At 41.1% G+C, this 16038-nt stretch overlaps 1 protein-coding gene across 2 annotated transcripts in view; it reads right to left on the bottom strand.

Moving 5' to 3' along the window:
• Positions 1-6234: 6234 nt before the first annotated feature.
• Positions 6235-16038, bottom strand: part of LOC106085697 (guanine nucleotide exchange factor rei-2) — a 39582-nt gene continuing 29778 nt past the window's right edge. For both annotated transcript variants that reach the window (XM_013250059.2, XM_013250058.2), the window contains one exon: positions 6235-7373. In XM_013250059.2, coding sequence (XP_013105513.1) covers positions 7217-7373 — 157 coding nt within the window. In that variant the 3' untranslated portion in view covers positions 6235-7216. The remainder of the gene's footprint in view (positions 7374-16038) is intronic.

Consider the following 16038-nt stretch of genomic DNA (forward strand, 5'->3'; position numbering starts at 1 on the left):
TACGGACCATACAACAGGTTCAGAGAACATGTTGTCTTGGCATAGGCGGAGCGATGAGGACCACGTCCACTAGGGCACTGGAGACTATTCTAGATATCCGACCCATTGACATACAGATTAAGTGTGAGGCAGCCACTGCAGCTATGGTACTTAAGGCGATGGCAGAATGGATTAAGGATGGGAGCAGCTCATACCATCGCGGTATAATCGAGGCGACGATAGGAAACCTGGAAGGAAGGAAAGATGTTTCCGATCGGATTCCTGAGATGAACCTTGAAGTCGAGTGTGAAGCACTGCTGCCATCGGCACAGTCTTGGATTGACGAAACCCTAGTGTTGCCATCTGGAAGATCATGTTACACGGATGGATCAAAGCTAGAGGACAGAGTGGGACTGGGGGTTTACATTGAGAATCCAGGGACTGGGCGACAGACTAAGCCTGGGGTCTAAATTGAGAACACAGGGTTTGAGATTTGTTTTAGGCTACCAGACCATAAATCGGTCCTGCAGGCATGCTTCCTAGCTTTTTGAGTTCCGTGCTTCCCCGCCGGCGCACACCTTGAGCCCAGTCCAAACGGATGAGCCACCCACACAGGGCTTGTCGGGTCCCGTTTCGATGCCATCTCCTCCTGTCTCGATTGTGGCAGGGGGATTTTCAGTCTTATGCAATCCGCCAGACTTTAGCGATGTGGTCGATAGTTTCTCAGGCAAGTGTTCAGCAACAACTGCTGAGTCGTACGAATGCTGCATCGCTCGGGTCTCTATCAGACTCATCCAATCTTCCAGTCGGTTGTAGATAGATTGGGAGTAAATTCCCTTAGTTTTCCAAGTATCGATTCAGAATCTGAGGGAAACCTTGGTATCCAAGCATGCGCCATTGGTCGAGAAGGAGTATCTTCCTTCTTGACTAAATCTAGTGCAGCACCTGGCTAGATCTCACGAATATTTTTTAGCGCACAACGATTCATTTCAATTGAGTGTTGATCCCCGAAGGCAATTAGTCTGTATCGGCCCCGATACCAGCCTGCATCGTCATAAACTGGAGGAGACCCAGGAAGTTCCACAAGGACATCGGAGTATACTGACGACAGTCCATTCCTAGGTATGCAGCCCTGTTATTCTCCCTTGTCGATAACTGTCATAATCAAACTGTTCATAGCGACATTCGCAAAGGTTCCTGGACCCATCTTACTATTGTTCGCCCTAGTTCTTTTATGCATGGGATGCCCTCCAGGTGACCGCAGCCTTTTGGCTGACTACGGTGCAGTTTCTGAATCTAGACGTGTAATCTTTGGGGTAGCCTGTGCAGCAAATTCCCGAGCCCAATTTAGGCAGTCTCTCTGCCTGTTAGTGAGAGACTTAGCATCATTCGCACCAAGCCTCTTAATAAACCTGAGAGCGATGCGTCTTCCAACCTCTTAAAGAGCGTGTTGGTCTGCCGGGGAAGGCCGATGGCCTAGGCAAATTATAGGCATGCGAAGAAGGAATAGGTTCGGCCTTGTCCTATAGACTCGAACCAGGTGCCTTCGTCAAAAGCCCCTGCAGACCATTCGTCTGTTGGCTAGTGGAGCCTGGAGCAGCCGCTCCACCAGTCGAGGTTTCAGTAGCAGACAACATGCTACGACCTGATACCATCACCACAGCTGTTGGGTCTTTGGAGTCCATTCTAAGCCTACTCCCGGACTCTAGACCTGCCGCTCCTCTGGAAACAAACGCAGATCATCAACCGCCTAATGGATACCTCTATCGCAGCTATCCTTGAGTAACTTAAATTTTTCTTCCAAAAATAATGACCAATTACGAGTTACAGGAAAATTCTTGCGGAGTGAAATAACAATACGTCCGCTCCACTCAACGGTTCAAACAAGCAGGTTAAGTTCGAAGATTGGCTATATATAGACCGATCCGCCGATTTAGGGTCTTAGGCCCATAAAAGCCACATTTATCATCCGATTTTGCTGAAATTTGAGACAGTGAATTGTGTTAACTCTTTCGACCTTCTTCTTCAATTGGGCTCAGATCGGTCCAGTTATAGATGCCATATAGACAGATCCGCCGATTTAGGGTCTTAGGCCCATAAAAGCCACATTTACTATACGATTTTGCTGAAATTTGAGACAGTGAGTAGTGTTAGACCCTTCGACATGTTTCTTCAATTTGGCTCAGATCGGTTCAGATTCGGATATAGCTGCCATATAGACCGATCCGCCGATTTAGGGTCTTACGCCCATAAAAGCCACATTTATCATCCGATTTTGCTGAAATTTGAGACAGTGAGTTGTGTCAGGCTCTTCGTCATTTTTCTGAAACTTGGCCCAAATCGGTTCAGATTTGGATATAGCTGCCATATAACTATGAGCAAAATTGCAGACAAATCGGATAAAAATGGCGGTTTCCAGGCGCTCAAGAAGTCAAATCGGGAGATCGGTTTATGTGGGAGCTATATCAGGTGACACACAGATTTCACTCAAATCGGATGAAAATTGAGGAATCCATGGGCTCAAGAAGTCAAATCGTGAAACCGGTTTATATGTGAGCTTTATTAGGTTATAGATTCGGATTCGGACCTTACTTAGCACAGTTGTTGTTGCACTATGTTAAAAATTATAACCAAATCGAATGAAAATTGCGGCTTCTAGGGACTCACGAAGTCATATCGGGAGATCGGTTTATATGGGAGCTATATCCAAATCTCAACTGATATGGCCCATTTGCAATGGCCCTAACGACCTAAATCAATATTAAGTATCTGCGCAAAATTTAAAGCGGCTAGCTTTATGCGTTCGACCGCGGACGGACGGATATGGCTAGTGTATATATTTTATGGGGTCCTAGATCAATATTTCGAGGTGTTACACACGGAATGACTGGATTAGAACATGACTTGCCGAGAACATCAGAATAAATTTCCAGCGGTGGTTATCCCCTCCTAATGCTGGCGATAACTGCGAGGTACCGTGCCATGCTTCTCCCAAAGAGGTGTTACACTGCGCACGCCGTTCGGACTCGGCTGTAAACAGTAGGCCCCGTAGGATTAAAATTTGATTCGGACAGCACTTAGTGATATATGAGAAATTTGACCCAGTGCCTTAGTGGAATAATATTCATGGGCAAATTTGCATTTGCATACCGCATTTTCGGCTTGCAGAATATTTGGTAGGTTTTAGTCGGGTTTGGTAGGATTTTTCTTAAATTTTGGTAAGAAATAATTTTTTTGCTGCTGATACCGCAAGCAAAAGTTTAGAGATTTTTATACCCTCCATCATAGGATGGGGGTATATTTATTTCATCATTCTGTTTGCAACACCTCGAAATATGCGTCTGAGGCCCCATAATGTATATATATGCTTGATCGTCATGTCATTTTAAGTCGATCTAGCCCTATCCGCCCGTCCGTCTATCTGTCTGTCGACAGCACGCTAACTTTTGAAGGAGTAAAGCTAGCCGCTTGAAATTTTTCACATATACTTCTTATTAGTGTAGGTCGGTTGGGAATGTAAACGGGCCAAATCGGTTCATTTTTTGATATAAAGGGTGATTTTTTTGAGGTTAGGATTTTCATGCATTAGTATTTGACAGATCACGTGGGATTTCAGACATGGTGTCAAAGAGAAAGATGCTCAGTATGCTTTGACATTTCATCATGAATAGACTTACTAACGAGCAACGCTTGCAAATCATTGAATTTTATTACCAAAATCAGTGTTCGGTTCGAAATGTGTTTCGCGCTTTACGTCCGATTTATGGTCTACATAATCGACCAAGTGAGCAAACAATTAATGCGATTGTGACCAAGTTTCGCACTCAGTTTACTTTATTGGACATTAAACCAACCACACGAATGCGTACAGTGCGTACAGAAGAGAATATTGCGTCTGTTTCTGAGAGTGTTGCTGAAGACCGTGAAATGTCGATTCGTCGCCGTTCGCAGCAATTGGGTTTGTGTTATTCGACCACATGGAAGATTTTACGCAAAGTTCTTGGTGTAAAACCGTATAAAATACAGCTCGTGCAAGAACTGAAGCCGAACGATCTGCCACAACGTCGAATTTTCAGTGAATGGGCCCTAGAAAAGTTGGCAGAAAATCCGCTTTTTTATCGACAAATTTTGTTCAGCGATGAGGCTCATTTCTGGTTGAATGGCTACGTAAATAAGCAAAATTGCCGCATTTGGAGTGAAGAGCAACCAGAAGCCGTTCAAGAACTGCCCATGCATCCCGAAAAATGCACTGTTTGGTGTGGTTTGTACGCTGGTGGAATCATTGGACCGTATTTTTTCAAAGATGCTGTTGGACGCAACGTTACGGTGAATGGCGATCGCTATCGTTCGATGCTAACAAACTTTTTGTTGCCAAAAATGGAAGAACTGAACTTGGTTGACATGTGGTTTCAACAAGATGGCGCTACATGCCACACAGCTCGCGATTCTATGGACATTTTGAGGGAAAACTTCGGAGAACAATTCATCTCAAGAAATGGACCGGTAAGTTGGCCACCAAGATCATGCGATTTGACGCCTTTAGACTATTTTTTGTGGGGCTACGTCAAGTCTAAAGTCTACAGAAATAAGCCAGCAACTATTCCAGCTTTGGAAGACAACATTTCCGAAGAAATTCGGGCTATTCCGGCCGAAATGCTCGAAAAAGTTGCCCAAAATTGGACTTTCCGAATGGACCACCTAAGACGCAGCCGCGGTCAACATTTAAATGAAATTATCTTCAAAAAGTAAATGTCATGGACCAATCTAACGTTTCAAATAAAGAACCGATGAGATTTTGCAAATTTTATGCGTTTTTTTTTTAAAAAAAAAGTTATCAAGCTCTTAACAAATCACTCTTTAGCTGCCATATAAACCGATCTGGGGTCTTGATTTCTTGAGCCTCTAGAGGGCGCAATTCTCATCCGATTTGATTGAAATTTTGCACGTGGTGTTTTGATATCACTTCCACCAATTGCGCCAAGTATGGTTCAAATCGGTTAATTTCTTGATATAGCTGCCATATAAACCGATCTGGGGTCTTGATTTCTTGAGCCTCTAGAGGGCGCAATTCTCATCCGATTTGATTGAAATTTTGCACGTGGTGTTTTAATATCACTTCCACCAACTACGCTATGTATGGTTCAAATTGGTTCATTTTTTGATATAGCTGCCATATAAACCGATCTTGGATCTTGACTTCTTGAGCCTCTAGAGGGCGCAATTCTCATCCGACTTGATTGAAATTTTGCACGTGGTGTTTTGATATCACTTCCACCAACTGCGCTAAGTATGGTTCAAATCGGTTCATTTTTTGATATAGCTGCCATATAAACCGATCTTGAATCTTGACTTCTTGAGCCTCTAGAGGGCGCAATTCACGTCCGATTTGATTGAAATTTTGCACGTGGTGTTTTGATATCACTTCCACCAACTGCGCTAAGAATGGTTCAAATTGGTTCATTTTTTGATATAGCTGCCATATAAACCGATCTTGGATCTTGACTTCTTGAGCCTCTAGAGGGCGCAATTAATGTCCGATTTGATTGAAATTTTGCACGTGGTGTTTTGATATCACTTCCACCATCTGCGCCAAGTATGGTTTAAATCGGTTAATTTTTTCATATAGCTGTCATATAAACCGATCAGGGAGCTTGACTTCTTGAGCCACTAGAGGGCGCAATTCTCATCCGAACGGCTTTTCTCATGACCTTCAGCAAACGTGTGAAATATGGTCTGAATCGATTAATAACTTGATACATCTCCCATATAAACCGATCTCCCGATTTTGCTTCTTGAGCCCCTTCAAGACGCAATTCTTATCCGAATGAACTGAAATATTACACAATGACTTCTACAATGTTCAGCATTTATTTATGTTCCGAATCGGACTATAACTTGATAGAGCTGATCTTATTCAATATTCTTTGTTGGCCTAAAGAGAGATACCGCGCATAGAACTCGACAAATGCGATCCATGGTGGAGGGTATATAAGATTCGGCCCGGCCGAACTTAGCACGCTCTTAGTTGTACTTTGTACTGTTTCCACCTTCGGTTGCAGATTTCTTTCGACTGTTTATTGTGTTTGGGACTTCTTTGTTTTATCATGTTTTCTAGCCTCAGGAGGGAAACAAATATCAATTTTGTTATTTCATTTATTTCTGTATAATGTTTTAAATATTTTGTTGTGTTTTTCTTTTTTTTTTTTGGTTTTCTTTTAATAATACATAATTGAATAGTATAATTTAATTCTTCAGTTTCTTGTTGTTTATTATCTGTATATGCTAGTAATTATTCATAATTATTATTATTTTTATTAATTATTATAACGTACATAACTATGAAGAAATGTATTCTTCGAACCTATCATCTCAGTTGCTCTTTAGAATTCAAATTGTTCACAATAAATTATTTCAATTGTCACTAACAAACTCTTTCAATTAAATGTCTGGTAATATCAATGGTTGTTGTTGTTGTTGTTATCAGTTTTATTTACTTTTTGGTTTTAATAAAATTCTAAGTCACAATTATTAATAGATGTGTATGTCTAGATATATATGCTGTTTTTCTGTTTTTATTTAGCATTTTTATAAAACATTTTTTCTTTTTATTTTCATTTTGTCTTTATTGAATTAGCCTTTATTTCCTTAACAAAAAAATTATTAAAAAAAAACAATTGAAAAAAAATATATATATAACAATGCTACTGAGAAGTACAAAAAATGTTTTGTTTTGTTTTCTGAAAAGTATTTAAGTAACAAATTCATTTCAATCTATGGAATATCACAAGAAATCAGGTTTCACGAACTCAGGTTTCACACGGAAATTTTGTGAAAATCTTCTCTTTCCTCTTTGTTTTTTTTTTATTTTTTTTATAATCCAGTCCAATACTTGGGTGACATTTGTTGGGCCGAAAAACTTTAAATGTTTTAAACAAAGAAATAAATAAATCCCTCAAAAAATCGAGAAATTCTCAAATAGCATACATGCAACAATTATTGTATTTCATTCATTCTTTCTTTACGAAATCTCTTATCGTATACAACATAAAGTTTTGATGATATTTTCCAGTTGTTTGCGTGTATGTGTGTAGTTGTAAGATAATCTGATATGTTTTCTTAAATATATTGTTTTTTGTTGTACTACAATAAAAAGCCCAAATAATATATAAATTATTGAAAAGAAAACTTAACTAAAATATACAAATTCCTATGAGATTCCTTTGGCAAGCTAGAAGTTTTAAACCAATAGTGATGGTATGCCATATTTATTGCCCGCTGGCTGTTGCAGTGGTGATTTAAGTTCTTCTACGATTATCGTTCCATTCTCATCCACGGAATGGCTAAGTAAAAGGTTCTCCACTTGCTCATCCGATAGCAATTCTTTGGGTTCAGATCTGCGAATAGAGAAAAGCAACCAAGTAAAGATATATAGAATTACTATTTTATGTGTGATGTGATTGTTTCCCAACTAAACTGTTCAAACTTTGTAGTTATGCTTGTATTACTCAGTGCATGTTTGTTTATATATGTAAACCAGTTTTCGTCATAATCCGCTATATAATCACGCTATATCGAAATTGCAAATTTCGCCCCTGAACATTCCACTAAGGAACAGGGGAAAACTTCTCACATATCAATCAGTACAGTCCGATTCAAGTTTAAAGCTCAATGATAAGGGGGCTTCCTTTATAAAGGCGACTCCCAACGGCGTGCCGCAGTGCGACACCTCTTTGGAGAGAAGTTTTACATGGCATAGTACCTCACAAATTTTGCGAGCATTGCAAATTTTCCTCATGTACATTCCACCACTAAGGAACAGGGGAAAACTTCTCACATATCAATCAGTACAGTCCGATTCAAGTTTAAAGCCCAATGATAAGGGGGCTTCCTTTATAAAGGCGACTCCCAACGGCGTGCCGCAGTGCGACACCTTTTTAGAGAGAAGTTTTACCAGGCATAGTACCTCACAAATGTTGCGAGCATTGCAAATTTTCCTCATGTACATTCCACCACTAAGGAACAGGGGGAAACTTCTCACATATCAATGAGTGCAGTCCGATTCAAGTTTTAAGCTCAATGATTTGGGGCCTCCTTTCTATAGTCTTTCCCCTATAGAGGGAAAACCACCGCTGAAAATTTTTTCTGATCGTCTCGCCAGGATTCGAACCCAGGCGTTCAGCGTTATAGGCGGACATGCTAACCTCTGCGCTACGGTGTTGCCAGCATTAGGGGGGTGGGAAAACCACAGCTGAAAATTTTTTCTGATGGTCTCACCAGGATTCGAACCCAGGCGTTCAGCGTCATAGGCGGACATGCTAACCTCTGCGCTAGGGTGGCCTCCATCGATATCGAAATATGGTCCGTCCAAATTCGATACGGACATTGAGTTGTCAAATAAGTACAAGTCATGGTTAAATTTTGTAGAACAAAATATTGGTCTTTATGGTAGCTAGACTTATCCGAAGCATATACGACACGAGTGACAAAGAGCCTAACATAAGTCACGGTGTCAAATATCAGCGAAATCGCATTTTAAATGTGCCTTTTATGGGGCCAAGACTTTGAATCGAGAGATAGATATATATGTCAACTATATCCATATCTGAATCGATCTGAGCCAAATTGAAGAAGGATGTCGAAGGGCCTAACACAACTCACTGTCCCAAATTTCGACGAAATCGTACAATAAATGCGCCTTTTATGGGCCCAAGACCTTTAATAGAGAGATTGGTCTATATGGCAGCTATATCCAAATCTGGACCGATTTGGCGGAAATTAAAGAATGATATCGAAGGGCCTAACACATATCTCTGTCCCAAATTTAGGCGAAATCGTACAATAAATTCACCTTTAATAAATTCATCTATATGTCAGCTATATCCAAATCTGAACCGATCTGAGCCAAATTGCAGAAGGATGTCTTAGAGCCTTACACAACTCACTATCTCAAATTTCGGCGACATCGGACAATAAATGCCCCTTTTATGGGCCCAAGACCTTAAATCGAGAGATCGGTCTATGTGGCAGCTATATCCAAATCTGAACCGATCTGAGTCAAGTTGTCAAATTTCAAATGTCTAAGAGCTTTACACAACTTACTATCTCAAATTTCGGCGAAATCGGACAATAAATGTGTCTTTTATGGGACTAAAGTTTAAATCGAGAGATCGGTCTATATGGCAGCTATATTAAAATCTTGACCGATCTGAGCCAAATTGAAGAAGGATATCGAAGGGCCTTACACAACTTACTGTCCCAAATTTCGGCGAAATCGGACAATAAATGCGTCTTTTATGAGACCAAAGCATCAAATCGAGAGATCGGTCTATATGGCAGCTATATTAAAATCTTGACCGATCTGAGCCAAATTGAAGAAGGATATCAAAGGGCCTAACATAACTCACTATCTTAAATTTCGGCGAAATCGGACAATAAATGCGTCTTTTATGGGCCCACGACCATAAATCGAGAGATCGATCTATATGGCAACTATATCCAAATCTGAACCCATTTGGGGAAAATTTGCATTAAGATGTCGAAGGGCCTAACGTAACTCACTGTCCCAAATTTCGACGACATCGGACAATAAATACGCCTTTTATGAGCCCAAAACCTTAAATCGAGAGATCGGTCTATATAGCAGCTATATGCAAACCTTGATCGATCTAGACCAAATTGCAGAAATATGTCAAGGAGCTTAACTTAACTCACTGCCCTAAATTTCGTCGACTTTGGACAATAAATGCGTCTTTTATGGTGCCAAAACCTTAAATCGAGAGATCGGTCTATGTGGCAGCTGTATCCAAATCTGGACCCATCTGGGCCAAATTTGCTGAAAGATGTCGCAGGGCCTAAAACAACTCACTGCCCCAAATTTCGGCGAAATCGGACAATAAATGCGTCTTTTATGAGACCAAAGCATCAAATCGAGAGATCGGTCTATATGGCAGCTATATTAAAATCTTGACCGATCTGAGCCAAATTGAAGAAGGATATCAAAGGGCCTAACATAACTCACTATCTTAAATTTCGGCGAAATCGGACAATAAATGCGTCTTTTATGGGCCCACGACCATAAATCGAGAGATCGATCTATATGGCAACTATATCCAAATCTGAACCCATTTGGGGAAAATTTGCATTAAGATGTCGAAGGGCCTAACGTAACTCACTGTCCCAAATTTCGGCGACATCGGACAGTAAATGCCCCTTTTATGGGCCCACTATCTATATGACAGCTATATCCAAATCTGGACCGATCTGGGCCAAATTTGCAGAAAGATGTCGCAGGGCCTAAAACAACTCACTGTCCCAAATTTCGGCGACATCGGACAATAAATGCGTCTTTTATGGGACCAAAGCATCAAATCGAGAGATCGCCAGAGGGCGCCAAGTTGAAAAAGAATGTCGAGTGGCTTAACACAACTCGCTGTTCCCAATTTCAGCAAAATTTGATAATAAATATGGTTTTTATGGGACAAAGACCTTAAATCGGCGGATCGGTCTATATGGAGGCTATATCAAGATATAGTCCGATATAGCCCATCTTCGAACTTAACCTGCTTATGGACAAAAAAAGAATCTTTGCATAGTTTCAGCTTAATCTTTCTATTTTTAAAGACTGTAGCATGATTTCAACAGACCGACGGACGGACATGTCTAGATCGTCTTAGATTTTTACGGCGATCAAGAATATATATACTTTATAGGGTTGGAAATGAATATTTCGATGTGTTGCAAACGGAATGACAAAATGAATATATCCCCTCCCTTCAGTGGTGGGTATAAAAAAGAGAGATAGACCCATTGATAGATTAGGTTAGGTTAAAGTGGCAGTCTTCTATCAGACTCACTTCGACGATATCGTCCATTGTGATACCACAGGAACAGAAGAAGGAAGATGCCTTCTAGTTCCTACCGTTGAACCATCCAGAACGCTTTAAAAAGCCCAACAACTTGCGAACGTTCACATCCGCTAAATCAGACAGGTTTTTAAAGTAATGAGAATCCTTTTGATTGCCGGAGCGGAACTTACGCAGAAGATGTTCTATACTCTCTTCTTCTTCGATTTCCTCACAGCTGTCAGCATGTTTTCCAATTAGACAGTGACCTGTCATGATAGACACAATGACTGAGACGTCTGTTCTAGCCAGTAACAGCAAAGCGGTAGACCTCTTCAAGTCTAGATTAGGCCACATAATCTTAGAATGCTCACAGCCCTCTCTTTGTGACCATTTATCATTCGTTGCCCTTCGGCAACATATCGCTAGATGCATAGCCACAGGTTCCAGTTTCCCTGGAAAGTTTAAGGAAGCTCCTAGTCTCACAAGCCCATCCGCTTTACAATTCCCTATCTTTGGTGCCCGGCAACCAGAATAGGTGAATTTTGAAGTGTTCAGCCACCTCGTTGAGAGATATGCAACAGTCGAGGGCGGAAATACGTTCTCCAGAGATTTAATGGCTGCCTGGCACTCTGAGAAGATATTTATGCCAATCGTCGTAATGACATTATATCTTGGCCATTTCACCACTTCCTTAATTGGCAGGGATTCCGCTTGATACACACTGCATTGGTCGGGTAACCTTTTCGATATGACCAGTTCTAGGTCTTTAGAGTAAACCCCAAAAGCCCACCTGGTCGTTTAGTTTGGAACCATCCGTATAGAAGTCTATGTAAATTCTATTACCTGGGATATCGGAGTTCCAATCGGTTCTATCAGGAATAGTGGTACAGTACTTTTTATCAGAAAGCGGCTCAGACAAGGTGTCATCCACACTGCCTGATGCATCGGACATTATATCAAGAAAAACACAGTGTCCGTAGCCGCCATTTGACCAAAGAGAAAACTCCCTTAGCCTCATGGCAGTGGTCGCGGCAATTTGTCTAGCCACAATGTCCAGAGGCTTTAGATGTAGCATTAAATTCAGGGCATCAAATGGTGTCGTCCTCAGTGCGGCTGTGATACACAAAAAAGCCATCCTTTGCATCCGGTTGATTATTGAATAGTAGGTGGACCTTTGAAGCGCCGTCCACCAGACCACAACACCATAAAGCATTATAGGTCTGACAACTGCAGTATATACCCAATGCATGACACGCGGTCTAACCCCAACTTTTGGCAATGGCTCTCTTGCAGATGTATAGGGCAAGAGTTGACTTTCTCGCCCTTTCCAAAATGAAAACTCCCTTAGCCTCATGGCAGTGGTCGCAGCAATTTGTCTAGCCACAATATAGCATTAAATTCAGGGCATCAAATGGTGTCGTCCTCAGTGTGGCTGTGATGCACAACAAAACCATCCTTTGGATCTGGTTGATTATTGAATAGTAGGTGGACCTTTGAAGCGCCGTCCACCAGACCACAACACCATAAAGCATTATAGGTCTGACAACTGCAGTATATACCCAATGCATGACACGCAGCCTAACCCCAACTTTTGGCAATGGCTCTCTTGCAGTTGTATAGGGCAAGAGTTGACTTTCTCGCCCTTTCCAAAATGTTGGATTCGAAGTTGAATTTCCTGCTCAGGAAAACACCCAGGTATTTTGCACTTTCTGCAAATGGAACATTTTCTTCTCCCAAGGAGACAGTTGCCACTGAAGGCAACTTGTATCCAATTTGTAATATTCGATAATCATAGTCGTACTCTACTCTCAAATGACTTTCATTGGAGTCCCATATTGTCCCGATTTGCCCACTTTGATTTTGGGCGGTACTTTTGGGACGGTTTTGGGTTTGGGACGGCTCCCTAGATACTTGGATCCAAATTTTTATATCATATTCATACTCTACTTCCGAATACCTGACATTGGAGTACTATATTGTTCCGATCGGTCCACTTTTTATTTTGGGCGGTATTTTTGGGGCGTTTTGGGCTTGGGATTTTTAATATCATATTCATACTCTACTCCCGAATAGCTGTCATTGCAGTACTATATTGTCCCGATCGGTCCACTTTTTATTTTGGGCGGTATTCTTAGGGCGACGCCTCTGACACTTGGATCCAATTTTTGACACCATATTCATGTTCTATTCCGGAAAACCTTTCATTGAAGTCCCTTATTGTCTTGGTCAACTTTATTTTTTGGCAGTATTTTTGTGTTTGGTACGACTCCTTAAGTACTTGAACCCCATTTAAAAGATCCATATTCACACTCTACTCTCAAATACTTTTCATTTGATTCCCATATTGTACCGATCGGTCAACTTTTGATTTTGGCAACTACTTTTGGCGCGGTTTTGGGCTTGGGACGGCTGCCTACGTACTTGGTCCCAATTTTAAATATCATATTCATACTCTCTTAAAAACCTTTAATTTGAGTCCCATATTGTTTGGGCGGTTTTGGGCCTGATTCGGCCTCCTAGGTACTGGGACCCAATCTTCAATACCATATTCGTATTTAACTTCGAAATACCTGTAATTTGAGTCCCATACTATCCCAATTGGTAAATATGTCCTGCTGGGGGCTTTGTATTTCAGACACCAACTGAAACTCTACTTTTAAATTACTTTCATTGCCCATATTGGCCAAAGGGGTAAAAGTGTCCAGTTGGGAGGTGTTTTTGGGGTTGGTGTATCCCCCGAGACTTAGGGTGTCATTTTAATGCTGTTCGATCTCTACTCTTAAATACCTTTCATTTGACACCCATATTATTGCAATCGGTAAACACTTCCGTTCGGGTGGGTTTTGGGAAGGGGCGTCGCCCCCAAGTATTTTCACCGGGTGCTCAAACTCTACCGTCTTTGAAAATTTCATAAAAATCAGATCAGCCGTTTTTGAGTCTATACGGATCAGACAAACAAATAAACAAAATGGGTGTAAACTGAAAGGTCTCTGAGGGTTGACTATGAATCTGATATACACATGTGGGACAGAGTTTGGGACCTGCCCAAACATATAATGCGCTTCAATAAGATGTGTAGTTCGATGGGGACAGTATAGGAATTAAACGAAAGGTCTATGACAGTAGAATTCGAAACTTATGCTGATATAAGGATTCAAATATCTGGGTCACGTCCTGCCGTACATGTAGATCTCGACATTAAAGGACTCGCATATATAGTATTTTGGACCGACCCGCTCCTCCCAATATAAACAACACCAAGCTGGCATGTAGGGCCACCGAGAACATATTGTATAGAAATGAAAGGATGTGTCAGAGGGTAGACGCCCTCTCCCATCTTACCGAAAAAAAATTAATTAAAAACAAGTAAAAAGGCTTTAAGTTCGGCCGGGCCGAACTTTAGATACCCACCACCTCGGGTATATATGTAAACCACCTTTCATCAAAATCAGGTGAAAGTTGCATACCTTATGTCCCATAGCAGTTATATCGAAATATGATCCGATTTGACCAAATACTAATCAGTACAAGTCATTGTTCAATTGGATTATAAATGCGCCTTTTTTGGGGCCAAGAGATATCGGTCTGTATGGCAGCTATATGCAAATCTTGATCGATCTAGACCAAATTGTAGAAATATGTGGAGGAGCTTAACTTAACTCTCTGTCCCAAATTTCGGCAACATCGGACAATAAATGGGCCTTTTATGGGCCCAAAACATTAAATTGAGAGATCGGTCTATATGGCAGCTATATCCAAATCTGGACCGATCTGAGTGAAATTGAAGAAGGATGTCGAACGGTCTAACACAACTCACTGTCCCAAATTGAGGAGACGTCGGACAATAAATGCGCTTTTTATGGTCCCAAAACCAATAACCGAGAGATCGGTTTATATGGCAGCTATATCCAAATCTGAACCGATCCGTGCCATAATGCAGAAGTATGTTAAGGGACTTAACTTAACTCACTGTCCCAAATTTCGACGACATCGGACAATAAATGTGTCTTTTTTGGCCCAAAATCTTAAATCGAGGGATCGGTCTATATGGTAGCTATATCCAAATCTGATCCGATGAAGGCCAAATCAAAGACTTCGAACGGCCTAAGACAACTCACTGTCCCGAATTTCATCAAAATCGGATAATAAATGTGTCTTTTATGGGCCTAAGACCCTAAATCGGAGGATCGGTCTATATGGCAGCTATATCCAAATCTGAACCGATCTGAGCCAAATTAGCAAAGGATGTCGAAGGGCCTAACACAACTCCATTGCAAATTTGCAAATTTTGCCCATGAACATTCCACTAAGGAACAGGGGCAAACTTCTCACATATCAATGAGTGCAGTCCGATTCAAGTTTAAGCTCAATGATAAGGGGCCTCCTTTTTATTGCCGAGTCCGAACGGCGTTCCGCAGTGCGTCACCTCTTTGGAGAGAAGTTTTACATGGCATAGCACCTCGCAAATGTTGCCAGCATTAGGAGGGGAAAACCACAGCTGAAAATTTTTTTTTTTTTATGGTCACGCCAGGATTCGAATCCTGGCTTTCAGCGTCATAGGCGGACATGCTAACCTCTGCGCTACGGTGGCCTTCGAAAGTGACGATCAAGATATACAGGTCTCGTTCAGATCCACACTAATTAATTTTTTTGTATATGTTTTGTAATGATATCGAAACTGTGCGAAGTATGGTTTAAATCGGTCCATAGCCTGATATAGCTGTCATATAAACCGATCTTGGGTCAGACTTCTTGAGCTTCTAGAGGGCGCAATTCTTATCCGATTCGAATGAAATTTTGCACAACGTGATTTGTTATGATATCCAACAACAGCGCAATTCTTATCCGATTTGAATGAAATTTTACACAACATGTTTTGTTATGATATCGAACAACTGTGCGTGGTATGGTCCATTACCTGATATAGCTGCCATATAAACCGATCCTGAGATTTTGACTTCTAGAGCCTCTAGAGGGCGCAATTCTTATCCGATTGGAATGAAATTTTGCACAACGTGTTTTGTTATGATATCCAACAACTGTGCTAAGTATGGTTCAAATCGGCCCATAACCTGATATAGCTGCCATATAAACTGATCTTGGGTGTTGACTTCTTGAGCCCTTAGAGGGCGCAATTCTTATCCGATTGGAATGAAATTTTGCACGACGTGTTTTGTTATGATATCCACCAACTGTGCCAAGTACGGTTTAAATC

The sequence above is a fragment of the Stomoxys calcitrans genome, chromosome 4 (genome assembly GCF_963082655.1).
Source record: "Stomoxys calcitrans chromosome 4, idStoCalc2.1, whole genome shotgun sequence".
Taxonomy (NCBI): domain Eukaryota; kingdom Metazoa; phylum Arthropoda; class Insecta; order Diptera; family Muscidae; genus Stomoxys; species Stomoxys calcitrans.